This window comes from Falco punctatus, assembly GCF_963210335.1.
Source record: "Falco punctatus genome assembly, chromosome: Z".
Taxonomy (NCBI): domain Eukaryota; kingdom Metazoa; phylum Chordata; class Aves; order Falconiformes; family Falconidae; genus Falco; species Falco punctatus.
Genome location: NC_137586.1, coordinates 44,970,294 through 44,991,653, shown reverse-complemented (window position 1 = coordinate 44,991,653; position 21,360 = coordinate 44,970,294). Strand labels below are relative to the sequence as shown.

The window sequence follows — 21,360 nt, the reverse complement described above, 5'->3', positions numbered from 1 at the left end:
CAGCAGGACCAGGGCAGCGATGGTCCTCCTGTACTGGGCACTGGTGAGGACGCACCTTGAATACTGTACTCAGTTGTGGGCTCCTCACTGCAAGAGGGATGTAGAGGTGGTGGAGCGTGTCCAGAGACCGGCAATGAAGCTGTGAAGGGTCTAGAGAAGACATCCTGTGAGGAGAAGCTGAGGGACCTCAGCCTGTTTAATTTCAAGAGGAGTCTCAGGAGGACCTACTGCTCTCTACAGCTACCAGAAAGGAGGCTGAAGGCAGGAAGGTGTAGGTCCCTTCTCCCAAATAACAAGTGACAGGACAAGAAGAAACATCCATAAGTTATGCCAGGGGAGGTTCAGATTGGATATTAGGAAACATTTCTTCACTGAAATGGTGGTGATGCATTGGAACAGGCTGCTCAGGGAGTGGTGGAGTCACCACCCCTAGACATGTTTGAAAAACACAAAAATATGATGCTTAAGGACATGGTTTAGTGATGGACTTGGCAGTCCTGGGTTAATGGTTGGACTTGATCTTCAACCTAAATAATTCTATGATTCTACATCAGCTTTTAATTTGATATTTGTACATCCGTAGGAAGATCATCTGGAGGCTTGACTGACAGCATGCCATGAACATTGAACAGTCTCCTGTTCTGCTGTAGGGAAGAGCGTTTATAAGGTGAACCCATGAGTTTTGATTCATCATTTCTTCTTTCACTGGAATTTAAATCTGTTTTCTTCTCACCCTGAAATATACCTCCACAGATTTCTTTGCTTCTCATGACAAATCATATTTTACTTTTCTCATTTTTTATACTTCATTTACAGTAATAGTTTCTTCTTACAGCATTGCTAATAATGCAGTGTTATTTTAGGACACCCACTGCAGCTGACAGTTTCCTTTTTTCTGGGTCAGACAGCAAAATTCCAGTATGTAAGAGGACCAGAAACTCAATTCTTATCCTGAACTGGTTGACATTTTTTCACCTCAGCCAGAAAAAGAACTAGTAAATAACAAAGGTACATTAAAGAATAGCAGTGAAAAGTAATTAGGTTTAGACTGCTTGTGTCAATAGATACAAAATTTGCCTTTTTTCTGATTTATCCCTACCATGTCTAGCAAGAAATTTGACAGTTCCTTTTTCCTGTCTATCCCCTCCATCTCCCTTCTTTCACTTCCAGTGTCTTATAAAGTTCAAATCATCTACTTATGTTGCTCATGCCAGCCACAACCTTTGCCACCATAGGTTGGAAAAGATACAGAAACTGAATACAGCAAAAGTAAGATAAGCAGGGAACTCAGACTATTTACCTAATTACTTGTTAAACTAGAAAAACAAGCACTCACAAGATGCAAAATATATCTATGGTAACTCCCAGTGATGAACAACCCAGGCTACTGGAGAAATGAAGCACTAGTTGCAGTATTGTCTGCTTTTGCTCCAAGAGGAGATTCTGGGCTGTCTGTTGTTCAATAATCTCCCAGAGCCAAGGATTCTGAGGAAAATTTGATTCATGCAATCCTAACTCATCAGTGTTGCACATATTTTTATAACAAAACCAGTTCAAACCAGCCTTTAGCAGACCTCCCTCTCCCATATAAGCATAAAATATAATAACAAATTCAACGACTACCTTAAAGCTAATAATAAATGTTCAATTGATACTCTGCTCTCCAAACAGGAATCTGCAGGTTTTCTTTGAGATACCTGCCATCAAACACCTGAATTACCTCCTAAGGCTCAGTCATGTCAACCTGCTTTGCCTGCTGCCTGTTTGAAGCTTTCTCAAGCAAAATGTCCAGCTCAGCAACTCTACCCCTTTCCTGTATTTGAAAAAATACACTCCCTATGTAAGGATGTACATCCTATGTAAGATGGTAACCTCCTGCAATTCCCTGTAAAATCACTGCTGTTTGTAGCTGTTTCTTACTCTAAATTACAGTGGCATTTCCATGAAGCAGCAGGATTTCCTGGCACCTAAATCACAACAATTTTTTTGTTCTGCCTTATTGATTTACACATCTGCAAGGTGCCAGTGATTGTCATCAGATTCCAAGAGAGCAGGTACTCTTGTTTTAGTATTTCTGTGATTAAAACATCGGCCAATAACTATCCACACTTTTTTCAAACCGTTGTCCGATTTAAAAGTACTAAATATGATTATGAGAGGAGTGATTCCACCAGCTTCTCCAGTAATGTCTGTTACTCTGATGCCGGTTTTCCAACAGCTGGATAGCTACATTTATAAACTGATATTTCACTGTAATTTTTTTTGGACTTTAGCCCACTAATTTGTGGCCCACTCAGGTATTTCAATCCTGCTTCTTCTAGACATAGTACATGCACAAGCTCCTGTTCTAAAGTTTTATCTTTTGGTATAGTCATCACTGGGAAGCAAGGATAATAAGGTTAAGACATGGCATACCTTTTTCATCCAAAGTAAATCAATTTCATATTTATTGTGCTCACACTTTGCCTCTAACAATAATGATTTTTTTTACTTGCTTTGACCAGTATTTTTGGCAAGTGCAATATACTTAACAGCTTCTTCCATGTTGTTATGAGAAAGTTTTCTAAATTTGAAGTCACACAACCGAGCAATCACTTAGGTATTCCATTCCCTGTTCATCTTTTATTACTACTTCCTTAGGAAGTACCACCTGACTGCATTTAAACAAGATCTAATTTCATTACCATAGCTCCTGTTTGCATGGTAATTGGATTGGAAATAACTAATTTATCATCACAGAAAACTGGAGATTTCCTAATTGTTCTATTCCCACAGCAGTAAACAAACAAAAAAAAAAAAACCAAAAAACAATCCCTTGTAAGACTCTGTCTTTAAATAGAGGACAGTTTTCCTATGGGTATGAACTGTGATACAGCTGGACTTTCTCAACTCTATTCTGAAATCAGAGATTACTTTGGTTTCTTGGCCGGCCAGTTCACAAACACAAGTGCTTGTTTGACTCAGTACTCCCCTTATCACTGGCTCTTTATAATCTTTCGTGTTTTCACTTCCCTTTTAGATTTGAAAATTAAAACACTACAACTTTAATTTTTTATATGGATAATGGTACTTCCATAATACTGTTTCATTCTCAGCCTCCTCTGATCTAGTATGGTCCTCTTGTTGGCACAGTTTAGGAAAGCAACTTGCCTTTTGTATTACTTCTTCCTGAAGAGTACCATCAGCCTTGCCCCTTGTACTCCAGTATACAGTGCTTCTATGATTACCCACCACTTCCCTCTTCTGTCCTGTGGCACAGGCATCCACTTACTTCACCTATATGTATCATTTGTGCTTTCTGGCAAAAAAGCTTGCTATAACTCTGAAAAAGTATTAAGTTCACTAAAAAAGCCTCATATCTCATGGTCTACCTTTTTAGGTAGAACAATTAATGCAGAGGAGCTGTTTTAGATTTTTTAGAAATGTTTGTTCATTGCCATCCACATTTCCAGAAATACCAAATCAGTTCATTTTCTCATTTTCTATTCTAGGTCTGCCTACCTTCTTTTTTGTTGTGGTTTGCATATTTTTATTTTACTTCTCCATTCTATTCCTGATACCACTTGTTCTTCTTCAGAAATCATTGCATCAGATAGGAGTAATTCAGGAAACTTCAGACTGCTTCACTAATTACACAAACATAAATATTCATCACTGGGAACAAAATTACACAAAACAACAGAAGGGAATTCCCCACAGCTGATGGTAGCCACTTAGGATTTAGTCTGTGACTCGCTTTGATTCTGGAGCATCTTACTCACTCAATCCTTGCCCACGAAGACAAACAAGCTCTTTACTCACTTCCTGCATTTCCAGCATCCAAGGGCACAGAATGCTGCAAGCTCATGCCACTGAAAAATAAACATCTATTTTCATGACACATTTTCTAATTTGCAGTTTGAAACTGTCACAATCTGACTCATTTTTCCAATTTCTATCCTGGAAAATTTTGCTTTGAAAATACTAAATATATTACAAAAATTCAATGGATGCCTCAGACTCCATAAAGCCTACAGGTAGATGGCTATACTGGCACAAACCTGTATTATCAGTATTAACAGGTAACTACCTCACAAAGTAACCTCAGTAGCATATTCCAATTGCTTCTTATAAGGCATTCCCTTCTCCCCTGTTTATTTTCAGTCATATTAGCCCCCTAACATGTCTTACCACCCAGCTGCATGCACACCTATGTCATCATACCAGTGGTGGAGGGAACCAGGTTTGCAGAGATCAGAAGTGCTTCTTTCAGCAAGTGTATTTTTGTAGGCTTCTACCTCATTTCTTCTTAGCTCTCCCTTCTTCCCTCTTTTTGTTAATACAAAATAGCTCTGTGGTTGACTCTATATCGTTAATACACTTTGGAGACAGAAAATACAAACACAAAGCATTACGCTTTGAGGGTAATTGGAAGACTTTAGACTGAGTAGGGAGAAATTGTGTGATTCAGCCTAGGAGTCAGTACAATTACGCTCTTTGCAAATGACTTGTAGCAAATGCCCAGACAGTGTCCACTGCAAATTGCTAACTCACCATAGCCACATCAAATCCTTCACTCTTAAGTACCAATCACTAAAGGACACAAAGAACAAATCTGCAACATTTAGATGGTTATTTGACCTCTGTAGGACATGAAAGATAATAGACTTCAACAATTTAAGTCAAAACTTTAGGACTTTGGTTTGGAAAGGAATCCTTCCACAAGCAAAATGGTGACATTTTGCTTCTCCAGCAATCTCTAGATAAAACAACTCCATAATTCTTGCAAACTGTTCTGAATCTTAAGGAAATTACATATACTTAAAACGTATTAAATTAAATTCCTTGATTTTTAGTAAATGTCATTGTTGAGACTGACACTAGAAAACATGGTGCTTACAACTACAAAAAAACACTTTAGGTTGTATTTCCACATACAGAAAGTTCATAACCATGGACTTCTATGTGTAATTCTATGTGTAGTATACTACATGTATTTCTCCTGGAAGTTAGACATCACTACTAAGGAATTCACTTCCAACTTCAAGCTTTAACTAAATATTCCACTACCCTGAATATTTATAAAAAATCTCAAGTTTAGAACATTTATGAAAATTTCAGTCTCTTTCAAAAGGGGATATCAACTATGAACTAAATGTTAAAATAGTAAAAAATGAAAAATGTCAATGTTGCTATCTGTACTTTAACATTTATTTAGTCCTTACTATATGCAACACACTACATAACACAGTCTGACTATACTGCCAAAGAAGAGTACCACTTTTGAAGAGCTTAACTTCAGAAGTAACCAAATTTATGAATAGCACTCATCACCAAAGCATCGAACAATTGCAACTACTCTCTTTGAACATGATCTGCATTTCAAAATGTATGTGTCTTAAAGAGAGGCAGGATTCAAACAACCAGTTTTTAAAAAGCTAAAACCTCTCTTTTTTATCTGCAGTCAAAAAGTAGTGAGGAATTGTGCTAACCTCCCTGCCAGTGACACGCAGCCTGACACCGGCCCCTAACATCAGTCCACAGAACAGATCAAGATAGGTGTGGCAGAACTTTCCTACTAGTTCTTTGCTGTTTCAGCAGAATCAGTAACATCAAATTATTTAAACAGGAAACCAAAGCCTGTTTTATTGCTACATTAGTTACTATGTAGCTTTGGATATTCTACTAATCACTGTCTGCCTCAGTTGCTTCAGCTGCACATTACAGAGATGCAAGATTATTTATAACAAATGAGGAACCATGTAATTCAGTAATGTTTCTGATACAGTTGAACACTGCATCTGAAAGGAAGCATTTAATTACAGAACATAGACTAGCACTAGCACTTCTCCCAAACTGAACACTGATGCTTGTTGTATCCACCTTTGTAACTTTCATAAAGGCAAAAACATTTCCTGAATTATTTAAAAATACATTCATATTTTAATCTAATAATATTATAAAGATAACAAATTAGACAGGTACAGAATATTTTTAAAAACTAAGACATTCACGTTGGTCAAATAAATATCAAGATATCATAATCATTTTTTTAAGGAGATCACATTTTCCAGTATTTCCTGCCTTGGAAAATTAGCACAAGATTAACTCTTTCTGCAGCATTTCCTCAAAACTGCTCATTTTTTAATAGCATCTAAAAATACACTTTTTCCATAGCATTGCCATGAAAATCATACACTTGGTGTAACTCAGCCCATACCCTTCCCAGAATGTCCTTTTCTGTGTATCTGATCTCTAGGGCTCAACTTGAAAAAATAAATGCATGCACCTGACTGACTCATGTAGCTATTCATGTATATTAAGGTAAATAATGCACAGGTATCTTACTAGATTATAAACCAGTACTGAAAGGTTTCAGTGTTTTTTGTTCAGATTGTTCCAATGATTTTATGATTTTGTTCACATCAAAGATAACCTTTCATTCCTAATCCCACAATGAGGAAGTGAGTTCCATTCCAGTCACTCATCCATATCAACACAACCATTAACTAATTTATGACAGCACTAGAAGTGGCAATACGTAGGACAAAAAAAGGTGGAAGGACTCTCCAGAGAGAGGTGAATTTACAAGGCTGTCTGCTAGGAATATCACCTCTTTAATTTTAACCCAAAACATGTTTAATCCTTTTCTTAAAGATAAAGAGATGGGATCCCAGGATACTTTAACAAATAAGGATTCTTAACAATGATCATGAGAAACATTTAATTTGAAATATGCTAGTAGCCATGCTGACTCAACACTGCTACATACTCCTAAGAGTTAGGCAAAACTGCTTAAATACCTTGACAGGCTGGCAAAAAAGTTTCTCCTTCTCAGTAATAAAAGATGCTTTATGCACATTATTCCTTCCACAAAGTGGTTATTATAGTGTCTAAAATAAGTTTTCATTTTAAATCATTGTATAATACTTAATAAGAATACTTCAAACAAAAGTATAATTTTGTTAAAATTGCAACATTACCTTCTTAGTTTGAAACCCCAGTGCTGTACTGTGCTAGTAAATAATTCAAATCTTTGAAACAGAACTGCTCTTTGTTCATGATAAATATATTACAAACATTATAATCACAACTTTTTTTTTATTTTAATAATGATGTTATTTATCACTGTTAAAAGTTACCTGCCAGTTGTAAGAGCTGATATAGTCCTTTTAAGTATAACTTCTGGAGGGACAAAAAAAGTGTGTATATGTGTGTGTGTGAGCGTGTGCATGTACCCACATACACTCACTCACTTATGCCTCTATTTTGCTCTTTTTTTTCCTATTTTAATAATGATGTTATTTATCACTGTTAAAAGTTACGTGCCAATTTTAAGAGCTGACATATTCCTTGTAAGTACAACTTCTGGAGAGACAAAAAAAAGTGTGTGTGTATATGTGTGTGTGTGTATATATATATATATAATGTGCATGTACCCACAGACACTCGCTCATATATTCCTCTATTTTGCCCCCTTTTTAGGCATAAAGGCCCCAGAAAGCATGTTATTACAAAAAACATGTTCTAAGGCTACAGAAAAACCTTGTCTCTTGACCATTAATGTATTTTCTGGTATGAAAAGCCCAAATAGAGCAATGGTGAAATTGTATGTGTTCAGTTCCTCTGCTGAAAACAGAAGTGTGCCCTGCTGTGCTAACATCAGGTTTGCATTATTTCAACTTGCCTAAACTCATCCCTCAAAGCTTTAAGGAATTTCTCTGTATGTTATAATACATCTTTGTTTAAAACAAATAAAATGCAAGTCTTTACAAAATACTGCATAGGTTCAAGTTTGAAACATTGTACTAATGTTAAATAACAGGAAACAGAAGGGGCCACACAATGCTTGTACCTTGTTAATCACTTCACTTTTCTTTCGGGTTAGAACCACAGATTAGAGACTCCTCTGGGAAAGGATTTGACATCTGCCCAAAAAAGCACCACATACATTACTTGGAACAATTTAAAGAATTTCCCTTTATATGTATAACATAATAGTACTTCCCCCAAACATTATAAATGGGCTTTATTTTTAGAGAGGGAAGGAAAAATATGTCAGCACTTTGTACAATGAGCTTTACCACTATATTTACGGATTCATCACATACAAAACTTGATTTTTAAAAAATAGCAAGAAAGATTCTAATGACTGTGATATGACAACTCATTTTCTGACAGGAATTAGTTTCTGGAATACCCTACAAAAGACTGAAAATAAACCAGCTGGAGACTGTTTGCTACTACCAGACTCCTTGACCAATGTCAAGCCATCTTTTCTTGCCTCATTGTTGATTCATAAAATTCCATGTGTTTGTGTACAGCTGCCATGAAATGTCTCTGAAGTAAGGATAATGCCTTGTAGTGAAAGGGAAAGAGATTAGTGATTCAGATGCTTAAAAGGAAACTCCAAATGCTCAAAACAGGAAACACAGAAAGGAGTCCTACACCAGGTGAGCGTTGCTAACTAATATTGGTCTCAAAGAGTTTAGTAAGAGGCAGGTAGACGCAGATATGTGGTGTGATCACAGGCAATTGCCCCACCTTTGCAAGCAGTCAAAATTAACTTTTCATAACTGAACACACTATATTGAATTAGATTTCCTAAACTCATACCAAAAATAAGTCCTTGAAGAGTGGGGAAGGCAGGGGGAAGGGAAAGAGGTAATGAACATGACTGAGACATTCCTAGACCTGATGCTGATCATAGTTTAGCAGCAGAGGTAGTTTTTCCTAACAGGGATGCCAGTGAGAAGACTCAATTTCTATTAAATGAAAGGTAACCATGTATCTCTAGTTGGAGAATGAAAAGCAAGTATTCAGTCAGATGAAATTTCTTCCTCATCTTCCAACTTTCTTCCTGCTTTTTTAGGCATCATAAAGAACTGCCATTAAAATCCAGCTTTGAACACTACAGTAAAACAGTTACAGTCGTCAAAGTCAAGAGTGGATTGTAGTTTCACTCCTATAAAGAACTTATCTTGAAGATTTCTGTACAGCGCTGTGTACTTTCACAAACGTTAGATAAAATGTCAGTTCTTGGAGTTTCAGTTTGCCATTCATTTCCTGTCATCAATGTACTTTACAAAATAGACGAAGGAGATTTTAAAAGTTGATTATGAGAGACTAAACAGGAAAAGACTGCATCTCTAAATAGACAAAAACAGATAGTTGTGAAGTAATTTTATTTAATATCATGAATACTGATCTTTATGTGGCATGATCAGTTGTTTAAGCCAGGAAGGAAAAAAAACACTAAGTATCACACTGAAAAAAAACTGTCACACATACCTTCTCTTCCCCTATGTGATCATTCCCTGCACACACTTATTGCAATACACAACAATTATTTACTCCCACTCAGAAAGAGCAAACACAATCATTTAGACAGGCCTGAGGTCTGCAAGTCCACTGGGACTTCTTGAGCAGAGAGTTTGTTCTCCTACTGGACATCAACAGGATTCAACCAATGACAAAATGAAAACAATGGAAAAGAATGCTCATCATCTTCACAGTTGCTCAGCATTATGCAACTGTACATTCTTGCACCTATGTTTAAAATTAATGTGTGCAAAGCTTTCAGCTAACAGTTACATACCTGCCACTTTGGTCTGTAGTCCATGTAACAGATCTTCCCTCCGGTTTGGTTTTGTACCATATTCTTATTGCATGAGGAAAGTCTGCTGGCGTCTGAATTCCTGATTTCCTTATCTCCAAGCTCCAAGTGTCAGTAGTAAACAGAAGCTCTCCACAGCCAGGCGCCTGGCTGCAGCAAGTGAAATATCGTAACTGTTCCTTCCAGCGATCTGCAGGTAAAGCCACAAGTTCATGTACAATCTGATTCCTGAGATTTTCCAGCTCCTTTGAACTATCCGTTAGCTTGGCAGACCTTACAAATTCTTCAATGCCTGCCACAGCAGCAACATCTATCTCCTCAACCTTTAGCACAGATAAATCACAGCAGTCCAATACCAGCAGAAAATCCTTGTTCCCATGATTCTCTATGTCACAGCAGTCCTTTGAACTAGACATCCCAGAAGCCTGTTCCTCATTGCTGTGGTTACCATTTTTATCAGAAGTATCTTCTTCATGTTTACCACAGACAGCAAAATCATTACATTCCATTTTAGATGAACAGGCACTCAGGTTTGGCACAGGAATGTGGCAGGGTTCAGATGCCCTCCTTTTACAGGCTTCATCAAACTGTGACCGGCAGCCTTCTTTGCCAGTACTGCTGGTTTTCCTGTACTGGCTCCCAGTCTCAAAGAATAAAACTATGATGCCTTCAATAACTTTACTTCTAAAATCCACATCCAAATCCAATACATAGTGCTTTACAAGCATGTAGCTAGTGTTGGCCATTAAGGGCAAGTCATCCTTCATGGGCTCTAGCTGTGTCTCCATGTTCCAGTCTATTGGGCAACAGTTTTACAAAGCCTTAGACATTTTTTACATATGTCTCCATAAAGAGCAAAGATATTCAGACCCTCAGTGCCAAAAATAATTTTGATTATTACAGTACTGAAATTAATTGCAGTTCCTCCACTTTTCACGTTCTATAAAAAAAAGGAAAAAGAAATCAGAATCACTTCACAACCATTTCTGATACACACTAAATCTAGAAATTTTTTAAAGTCCAGTTGCCTTTATTAAAAATTATACAGTCACCAAAGGGTGAATGTGTCTGCACAGCATGGCATCAAGCTAGTTGCTTCAGGATTTGCCATCAGGAACCACTGGCTGTATTTTTCAGAAAGTGAAAATATTTCTAGACAGCTTTTAACCTGAAAGAAACCAACTTTATTATAGGGCTCCAGTTGGCTCTCTTCACCAGCAATAATCCTTTAAAACAGATAGACCGTTATGCAACATCTAATTGAATTTATTACTGCACTGTTTGTTTTTAACATTGCTGTGTTTATTTCAAATGCATTACCTCAAAAGATAATTATTTTTCTACTGTGAATCTAAGTAACAAGAGTGAGCCTAAATCACCTCACATAAGTTTTGTATATACAATGCGTCTCCACAGATTAATATGCTTTCCACATTACAACTGCTCCTATACCAGCAATTCTAGTAAATTAAAAGAAAATGAGCCAATTTACTATGAGTGCATTCCAAATATTTTCTCATGAACATTTTTCAGATTTATAATTAAATACTTAAGGTATATGATTACCTCTTAATAGCTGGAAATCCATTAACACTTGGGATAACAGCATTTAACAGAAAACAAGAGGTCTCCTCACTGGAAAATAAGCAAATACCTATAAAAGCATTAAATTAAATTGCATCAACATTTTTTGCTTATTTACAATAAGCAAATATAATAAATGCTTATAACATTTACTTATAAATGTTTATATCTGTGCTTTTCTGGTTTACACTTGGAAGATGTGATTAATTTCTTACCACAAAAGTATTAAGATAATTACACTAAGTTACAGCAAATTCTCAGCTAGCATGGCAAGAAGCATCTCTGAACATCCTAAAATAAATAGCAAAGCTGCAGTTCAATGCCTACAATGTCACATTTACTTTGTATTTAGAGGACTATCTAATTTATTTAACATTAATTAACAGGGCAAATTAAAAGGAGACAAATACTGCCATAAAATAAACTCAATCCAAATTAATTCTTCAATTAATTGTGGGGGTTTAAATAAAAAAAAAATAAATTCTATAAATATAAATTCCTTTCAAAACTATTAATACCTAAACATAAACCCCATGAAATTTGAGAGACAATTGAACAGAGGCCAATGAGGCTAAACACCATTAATTTTCTACAGCTGAAATTTTCAGATCAACGCATCTGTTTAGTGGAGATGAAAACGTCTGATCTTGTTTACAAATGCAGCAGCAGACAAGATGAACACACTTGTAGACAAGTAACAACTGTTACTGCATACACTCTGACACATCTTTAATTCAGATGTAACAGTGTGTCTGTTTAATCCTATCTCAAATCACCTGAAGTTTAGATGCATCAGCTTCCAAAAATTCTAGGTAGCCTATCTCCAAACACTAGCAAGTGAATTTTAATGGCTGTTTTCAGGTGTGTCTGCTTCTGGACCTCTGAACAATTTTTAAATTAATTATTTTTAAGGAGTCTACAGAACATTAGAACAGTGCAGCGAATAAGGTAATATGTTATTCTGTTTTGACAGTGTTGGGGGCTCACTCATTTGAATATCTATTTTTGCACTGTATTTTGATAATTCTATATTGATATTGAATTAGTAAAAAGCTTTGTCTTCTGTGCAAAGTGTGGTTCTGTTACATGAAGTTAGGTTATGTCTCACGTAATTTAAGGTAGTCTATTTAGAGCTCTACCTGGGAAAGAAACTGAACTGACACACTACAGTTTTAAGACAAAGTAATTGTGCATGCTTAGTTAATTCTGTAATGATTTCACCAATTTTACCTTTTTAAAAGTAGGAGTTACATTATGAAGGTACTGCATACTTCACTAATCAGTTGCTGAGTTTCTAAATAGAAAGACTTTGGATAGTATAATCTGCAACAATAAATGGAAAATTGTATTAAAAAGAACATAAAAAAATTCCAGGGAAGTACATGGCTATGAAGGTATTTGCCAATCTTGGGATACATGTCCTCAAAGCGAATTTCTGTCTACATTATGGTAACTGAAGTTCTGATACTTCATAGGGTACCTATCCTTCTAGCTAAACCAAACATATTTTCTAACAGCTTCATCATTGTTTTTTTTCAATATCCAACTGCAAACATACAGACAGATTTTTCTGTATATTTTTTATATTCCAGAGGAAGATATATAATTATAATTCAGAGGAGCAGGCAAAAACCTATAAAACCAAAAAGCCTGGTTTGTTTGGGGTTTTTTTAATGTTATTTCTATACTATCTGGTCTATGCCTGCAGTGTCCAAAGAGTTACTGCTCACCAAATAACATGCAACCCCACACACACACAGTTAAGAGAATACAATTATAAATGGAATTACTTCCTTTCCCTGTTCTCTAGTGTATCATAGTCATGCACAGTGACAAAATTTTAGTCAGTTTGGTATTACTATAGCATTCTACAGATTAAGAAATATCAGAAACCTACTATAAAAAAACTATTTCAAAAAATTCTGGTTTAGAGGGTTATCTTAAAGCTATTTTGGGTCATAGCTCTCTAATTTAATTCCAGTAACTTTGACAGATTATTTCTGTAATACAAATACGTGGCCAAAAGTAAATGCTAAAAAGTAGTAAAAGACCTTGAAGTCCAATCTTGTAGCTCTAAATAAGCATCAGAGTTGCTGCTGTACATGCAGATATTTGTTCATTCTGCTGTAAAAAAACTGTCCGCTAACATTCTTGCACTGGACAGTTCTTAACTTAGTGAGAAACTCATCCACAGAAGTTTTGCTAAAGCACAATTCAGTACCTTTTTGCCAGCAGTAACAGCCCATACACAGCATACAGAAAAACATCACATTTAAGACAACTGGAAAGAAGCTGGTATTAGTGTAACTGCTTTGATCACCTATTACATAAGCTCTCTCCTTGGTTTTGCATCTCCCCTATATACTATGATTCTCTGGAGGCAGGAACTCTACATTCGTTATTGCCATGAATTCCTTATTGCTGTGATAATGAAAAACTCCTCTAGAAATTCAAAAGCCCACTGGGAACACATGTGTGGAACTGCAGAGATAAAGCCCCTTGCTAGGATGTATATAATAATAATTCATTAGCAAGGCTTGTTAACAGAACTAGACATTTTCTTCTACCTGCTGAAAAGCAGAAGCCTAACTCCCTGCAACAATACAAAACTATACAGAACAGCAAAATAAGACAAAATTGGTAAACATTTCTTGAGACTGTATCCAAGTTGAGATTTTAGAAGAAAAAAGTCCTAAAAAAATGTTTTGTTGCAACTCTGTCTAGCACTGTAGTCATGTATAAAGAACCAGTCACATATAATACTAGCTTATGTATGGTAACTAGGCATTTCCTACATCCCTATTATTAGCTTTTTCAATTGCTGCCACTTAACATTAAAGCTTCAATAAAATGTATCACATTAGAAATTTTGAAGATTATAAATATGCATTTCAGGTTTGATTGTTTTGATCATTTCAGTGGAAGTTATCAAGAAGTATTTGCAAATGAGTATGTGGTTAGAACACTCTTAGTACCACAGCATTCTCTGCTTTACAGGCAAGCAACAACACATGTTGTTCATTTATATCTATTTTTAAAGAAAAGCAGAGACCAAAAACTAGAGACATATACCTCTGTATATGGAAACATTTAGCTGTACAAAATAATCTTAGGTATTAGTAGAACACTCCTGCTTCATTCTCCAGGGTTCTATAGTATTGATAAGGCATGGGACTCCCAGCTCTTGCCCACTCCTACTCGTATTTCCCCAAATTAACTGTGCATACTTGCCTAGTTTGCTTCATTTAAAATATTTAGAAAGTTCATAACCCAACTCCAAGTATTTGCACTCCTCGAAATACACATCCAATACTCATTAAAAGCAATAATTTTCAAATACATGCAAGGAGCTATTTAAAATGTGCCCTGCATATGTGAAAGAATTTCGGTAGGCTACCCTTCGATCACATTAAAATGTCTTTTCATCAGCCAACTGTATCATTTCTACTACATTTGGCCTTTCTTATCCATGTCATCCAAACTCTAGATTTATTTAAAATATTCTCACAGTATATCTTCTTTGTTTGTTTGCTCGCTATTGGTTTTTGTGCCTCCACTATCGCATACATACCTCATATCTGATAGACTAATTATATTGCCTGGAAGAGTCCTCAGTGGAATAATTTAGCTCTTTCCCTTGAGATGAGACAGAAGTATGTGAAACACTCCTCTTATTTTTTAAATACCTCTGCAGAATGGAATTGTTCAGTTTCACTTGTCAGCATGATCCATTTTTTCATAACATGTCAATAAATATTCATTCCTGTAAACTTTCTTCTTCCCTCTAAGCTTCCCTGTGTTCATGTTTCCTAAAATTTTGGATAAAGAGGACCTAGTTATACTGCGCTTATTTGCTTCTCACCCCTTCTAATCCCCACTCCCACTGCCAGGTCACTCTTCCTCAACACAGCACTCAACACACCAGTTCAGAATAGGCAGGTGGTTAAGATAAAGTTTAAATTGTGCTCTGAATAAAAATAGCTCATTTTGCCTGTAATAAATTAAGTCCATTTACATAGCCTGGTCATTCAACAGACCAACAAGGGCTGGGAAGACCCAGCAAGAAAGACAATAAATACTCATATTGCTAAAGCTAGAAGTGTTGTTGTAACCCCAGCCTTTATAACCCACTGTTTGCTCTATTAAACCTGAGCTGACATTGGTAAAACCACAAAATAGTTCTCTGAGCTTTTCCCCATTTTTTATTTGCACACTGAATTTATCTTTCTGTAATACTTTGTACTTACTGCTATTGAATTTCAACTTAATGTTTTCAAATAATTTTTAAAAATCACTTACATCCTTAACTCCAAAGTCCTTGTAACCTCTCCAGATAGACCTCATCCAACCACTCGACTAATGCAGACATAAAACACACGAGGGTGTGTGTGTATCCACAAAAACCTAAACTAATCGTAGCCTGAGATGCCACAATAGGAAATGTGTCTGTCTTCTTCAAATTTCTGCACAGCCTTCCTTCTTATGAAGCTACACAAGTGCAGAGGACAACTCAAAGAAAGAGGCAGGAACATGCAGGTGGGGACAGAATATGATTGCCCTTCAGGAGGCAGTTCACGCTGGGATAGACTTAAACCCAGCATGAGGCCATATCCAAATTTAACAAAAATTGAGAAAAACCCAGGACAGACTCACTACATTTAAGTACATTGAAATAATTTTAAAATGTTCTCAGAGTTACACTGAAGCTGGTCCGGAGAGTTTTGTTTGGTGGGTTTTAAAACCAAAATCAAATACAATTAAAAACTAAATTCAGACAAATTACAGAAAGTTAATAAAGGACACAACAGTCCTTCCAAAAGCAAAGCAAAATTTCTACGGTTTCTTCATTATCTAATAGCTCAGTTGTTTGGTAAGGGAAAGCAATCAGATTATTTTAACAACTTTAACTTTTGACAAGCCTCTACTGCATTATTTTTTCCATTAAATATTCATAAGCTGAATGCCTAACAATCTACTTAGCTTAACTTAACCCTCTGGAAAGAAACTAAGTTTAAAATAAGCCTACTAAAAGGCTGCAATTTCACTGACAGAACAGGCCTAGCAGAAAGCCACTAACATGGCCAGAGGACTGAAGCACAAATGCAGGAGGAGAGGCCAACAGCACTGGGTCTGGTCAGCCCTGGGATGAGACAGGAAAGATTATCTGCTGTATCCCAGCACCTGAAGAGGTGTGTACAGAAGATGCAAGCAGACTCTTTTTAGAGGAACACAGAGAAAAAATAAGCAAAAAAGATACTAAGCTGCCTTGCAAATACAACTACATTCCATACTATACTGCATTAAACAGAGATAACATTTTTAGAAATACAAAAAGTGGTCATTTTAATATTCTGCAGGCCTGCCTTTTTTGTTGTTTTTGAACTGAAATGCTAAATAAAAAGATAAGGAGCAAATAAATAAGACCAGAAATACATAATTTTAAGAATGAGTATACTAATTATATACTCCCAGGAAACAGCATTCTTTGTATTTTCAATAGAAGTCCAGAATTTAGCTGAGACAAGACAATGAACAAAACACTACTCTTCTGCTCCAGGAACAAGTTAACCAGAAACTTGCAAGACAGATTATATGTTCAGAAGTAATCAGACTACATCACTGTTTCTAAAGTTGATGGTTTATTTTCCACACAGAATTCAGCTTTAATATAGATTTTGTTGCTATAGTATTAGGGTGATCTTCCACACAGCATTCAGAGTGGCTACTTAAGCATTGTTTGTAATAATAAAAATGCCTAAACAATATTGTCTGCATTGATTGCTTATTGAAAGGCATCTTAAGACATTGTCTGCAACCTATATGACAGATTTTCAGAAGGTATAGAGATCTACAGAGATCTACCTAGTGCTTTTAATGGAGACTGGGGCACTAAATGTCTTCTTAGGAAGGGAGGGATGAGGAAAGGGGGAATGAACAGGAGCACAAATGCATAGTGAAGTCTAATTATTTACTCCCTCCAATGACTCTAAAAAGCTCTGAAACAGAATTACAAAGCCAATTGCCTTTTTTTTTCACTAATCCCTAGTAAAGACTGAGGCGAAAATTGTCCTTAAAACATAAATCAATTGTTACTTCAGTAATAGATTAAGATGAATGCAAGGACAAAAATTCTTCAAGTAACATTAATGTATGTTTAAATAAAATTAATTCCATACATAAATGTTAAGGATGGAAGCAGAGCATTGCGCTTGTTTCAGAGACAGAATACAAAATAAAACCTGTGCTATGAATGGAAAGCAACTTTACCAAAATTTAACAATAATTTTTAAAAGCTTTTCAGATCATTAAACATTTGTATTTGAATTCTGGAACTTCACTTCACTATGGGAGCTCTTGTATTCATAATCTTTTGACTATAACACACTATTGTAAGAAAGAAACGATGACATGAGTGGTAGGTTACTTTCTGCTTTTCTTCCAGGCAGCTTAGACAACAATGCTAATCTTCAGTCACAGAACTTCACAATATTCACAGAACTAAACCAAAAGCACTTTAGGGTATGATTAGTTAAGTTTTCTGGCACATAAATAAAATATTCATACAAAACATTTCTTAAAAATTATACATACCACAACGTTCAAGGTGTGCTTTTATTACTTATTTTTCAGATACTAATTTAGCCTAATTAATCACCCTGAAAAGATTTTCCATAATTATATTGCAGAGAACTTAGTATTTCCTCTCCTGTGTGGGTGATGTTATAGCACTACGCATTAAATCAACTGGGTACATATGCAATAAAATCCTCTCTTTCCAATGTTAAGTGATTATGAAATACAAACATCACACACTGCCTTTAAACTATTCTTCTTACAACTTCAGAATCACACCAGACCAAAATTTGTAAAAGTATAATCAGCGCTATCACTTTCCCATTTTTAAGAAAAAAAAAGCAAGTATTAATGGGGCTGCAAAACAGTTGCACTTTTTTTCACCCGGTTTTATTTACGCTGGCTTTATTAACAATAAATGTAATGGTAAAATGATGCAGTTTTGGAAAGCACACAGCATTTGCAATACAGACAAACATTATAAGGCTACCTAGAATTTCAAGCAATCTCGCGAAAATATTTTAAGGCATGCATATATATATATAAAATGTATGATAGTCACCTGATTAAGACCTAGAAAGATGATTAAAATGTTTCATTTGGGCCCAAAGCCACAGTACATAAGAATTAACTTGACACAAGATGAGCAGATGCATTGTCTTCAACAGCACTGCTAATTTTATTACATTAAAATACGTGGGTAAGTGGTTGTGTTCCAGACAAGATGGATATCTACTCCACCTTCAGGCTGTGCCTGGCTTATCAAATACTGGATCTAACCCACCTTGGGAGAATGACTTAGTTTTATCCAAGAAAAGACAGGAATGAATATCTGGTCACTTAAATAGACAGCCCTTTTAGTATCAAGAAAAAAAAAAAAGTAAAAGATCAAGGGAATTAATGACTATACACCCAACCGCTGTAGCAATGAAACAGATGACATATGAACTGAATTAAAGCACACCAGAAATCAAACTAAGTGGGGAGAGACAAGCAAAAATTGATAAAGGAAGGATGTATTTCAACAAAAGAGGATAAAAATTACTACAGAATGCAATATCAAAGCTAAAAGGTAAAAGGTAATTATTATTTTTTTAGTTTCTTAGCAGGACCATTATGAAAACCCATAATTGAACAGGACAAAAAGTTATACATGTATATATATTGTTGCATTTATTTAAATGCTAGGTATATCTGTATCTTTGCTTTCAATCAGTACTGCTATTTCAGTAATATTGTAAAAAAAAATGCTGATAATATGTTTAAGTTTAGAATCTAGACATAGACTGTCCCACATTGATCCAACATGACTAAATGAGCAAGATGAGAGAGACAGATGCACTCAGAGAAGCAAGAACTTGTAATGACAAGTACATGAGACGGGGAGAAGGATAGCTGTGCCATAATCAAGCATGTTTGTAAACCCCATGCTCTCCTCTCTATTTGAACTGTGATGTCTTCTCTTAATTTGTGGTATTTTGGTTAGTTTAACTGCACAGACTCTAAATAATGACATAATTTACCATTTGATTCCAACTGCATTTGAGTAAATACAACTTCTATCTTTTCTTCAATCTAGTCTTCTCGTAAATGTATCATAATGTAACTATCCCACCAACATGCTTCCTAACACAAGTACTAAAATACAGCTTATCAAATTCCTAAGCAAAATCAAAAAGAGCTGCAATGTTACACAAATTTGCAAGTTGAGCCTAGGTATACAAAGGTAGGATTCTTCAGTACTTTTTCCTGACTAATTGAAGAGATTCAGATGAAGTGCAACAAACTTGACTCCCAAACAGTGTATGATCACGGAACTAATTCAGACTAGCATTTGTCATCCATTCAACTTTCCTCGCTTTCACAGGAAGGAGCTGGAGTATGGAACAGATAAAGAGAAATGGGGCTTTAGTTTTAAACAAAAAAACCTGCTCATGCTAACGACACAGAAATAGAATATCTTGCCTATATACTCATACTTCATGGGGCTTTTTTGAGCACTGATGTGTATATGTTGTGTTGTTACTGAAGTGGTTTAAATAATTCTAAAGAGTTTTCCAGATAATCAAAAGCCCTTGGGTATGCATTCTGCCATACATCTGTCAAAGCATGCAGATATCATTTGGTTTATTTTGTTGCTCAAATATCTAATACACTATTACAACTGAACTTCTGTTCATTCTGCATTTCCTTTCATTCTTCCTTAATAGGTTAAAAAATGAAGATGTTCACATAACAGAAGAAACATACCACCTCAACTGCTAAAACAATATCCTTGCTGTACACCTTAAAAGTTCTCTACACATATCTGAGCTTTGTATATGCAAACAGTACATCTTTTACTACTGCTTCCTAAATACACTGTTCTGAGTCAATATTCCTTGGATTTCATAGGACCAGTTAATCACTATCTTAAGCACATATCAAGGTACTGTCATCATAGAGACAGTAGTAGAGCCATTATTTCTGCTGCCTTTGAGATACTTCTCTTACAAAACATTGTCTTCTGTAATTTTTTTTGCTACATTCTGTCCGTAATATGAGTATTTGGGGTTTTTTTGTTTTTGGTTTTTTTGCAAGTAATGCATTTCACCTTTAAAAAACGAGGTTCACTAGCTGGGTTCTAAGCAAGAAAACAAATTAGGAACGGTAACGCTAACACAAACTCTTGCTGTTAATTTTACAAACACTGTTTCATGTCATACTTCTTCTACACACAAAAATGTAACAAATTCCTAGTACATTTTAAAAATAGAAGTCACATTCATTGTACCTTCCTTATCAAATGTACTTCATAAGTCATAAAAACATAAGGCAAGCTAATTGTTTAGTTATATGTTTTAATATTTTAGAAGATAGATGTTTGCAAAAGAATAAGTAACAATAACAGCAGATGGTGGACAACATGAATAGAGTCATTCTTGATCACCTGTGCATAACAGAGTTGCATAAAAGACACAAAGAACAGGAAATAGGAGAGAAATTATGCTTCATGGAATTGTATTTGTATAACATTGCTTTTCCACTTAATATAGAAAGTGTTGACCTGAATTAGAATCATACACCCCTGGCAGCAAACATGAGAAAAAAGCCTCCAGCAAAGTAAAACATGGTTGCAAAGTAGACAAAGTTAAAGAATAAACTTCCTAAAACTATCTATAGCAAAAAATGTTTCTCTGTGGTAAGAAATACACTACACAGTAACACACAGTTTTGGTTGCTACAGTTAAAGGGAAAATGAAATAAAGAGATAGGAGAAGGAAAGAACTTGTAAATATAACCCTGTCCTACAGGGGAAAGTAGAGAAGAAAAAACGGCCATCTGAACTATCCTGGGAATATACCCATTACAAACAGTAAAGTATAAAATGAGAATAACTGTCATACAAAGTATAAAACAGTTAAACCTGTAAACAGCCAATTAACAACTAGCAATTATGGTAGTTGATAGTGATGTTCCATTATTTCAGGAAGCTGTTACTTTCCATTGCTAACAACCAATTATTCCAATCTAATTCCACTCTAACACTAATAATCCACATGAGAAAATCAGAAAACCACCTGAACTTGTTGAGAGGTCCAGCACAAGCACTCTTAGATGGAAACAAG

The 21,360-nt window shown here is 35.5% G+C and overlaps 1 protein-coding gene across 3 annotated transcripts in view; it reads right to left on the bottom strand.

The window, feature by feature from the left end:
* Positions 1-21,360, bottom strand: part of AOPEP (aminopeptidase O (putative)) — a 234,689-nt gene that overhangs the window by 180,047 nt on the left and 33,282 nt on the right. For all 3 annotated transcript variants that reach the window (XM_080373211.1, XM_080373212.1, XM_080373213.1), the window contains exons 2-4: positions 12,410-12,502; positions 11,162-11,249; positions 9,578-10,535 (exon numbers count right to left, since the gene is read on the bottom strand). In XM_080373211.1, coding sequence (XP_080229337.1) covers positions 9,578-10,383 — 806 coding nt within the window. In that variant the 5' untranslated portion in view covers positions 10,384-10,535; positions 11,162-11,249; positions 12,410-12,502. The remainder of the gene's footprint in view (positions 1-9,577; positions 10,536-11,161; positions 11,250-12,409; positions 12,503-21,360) is intronic.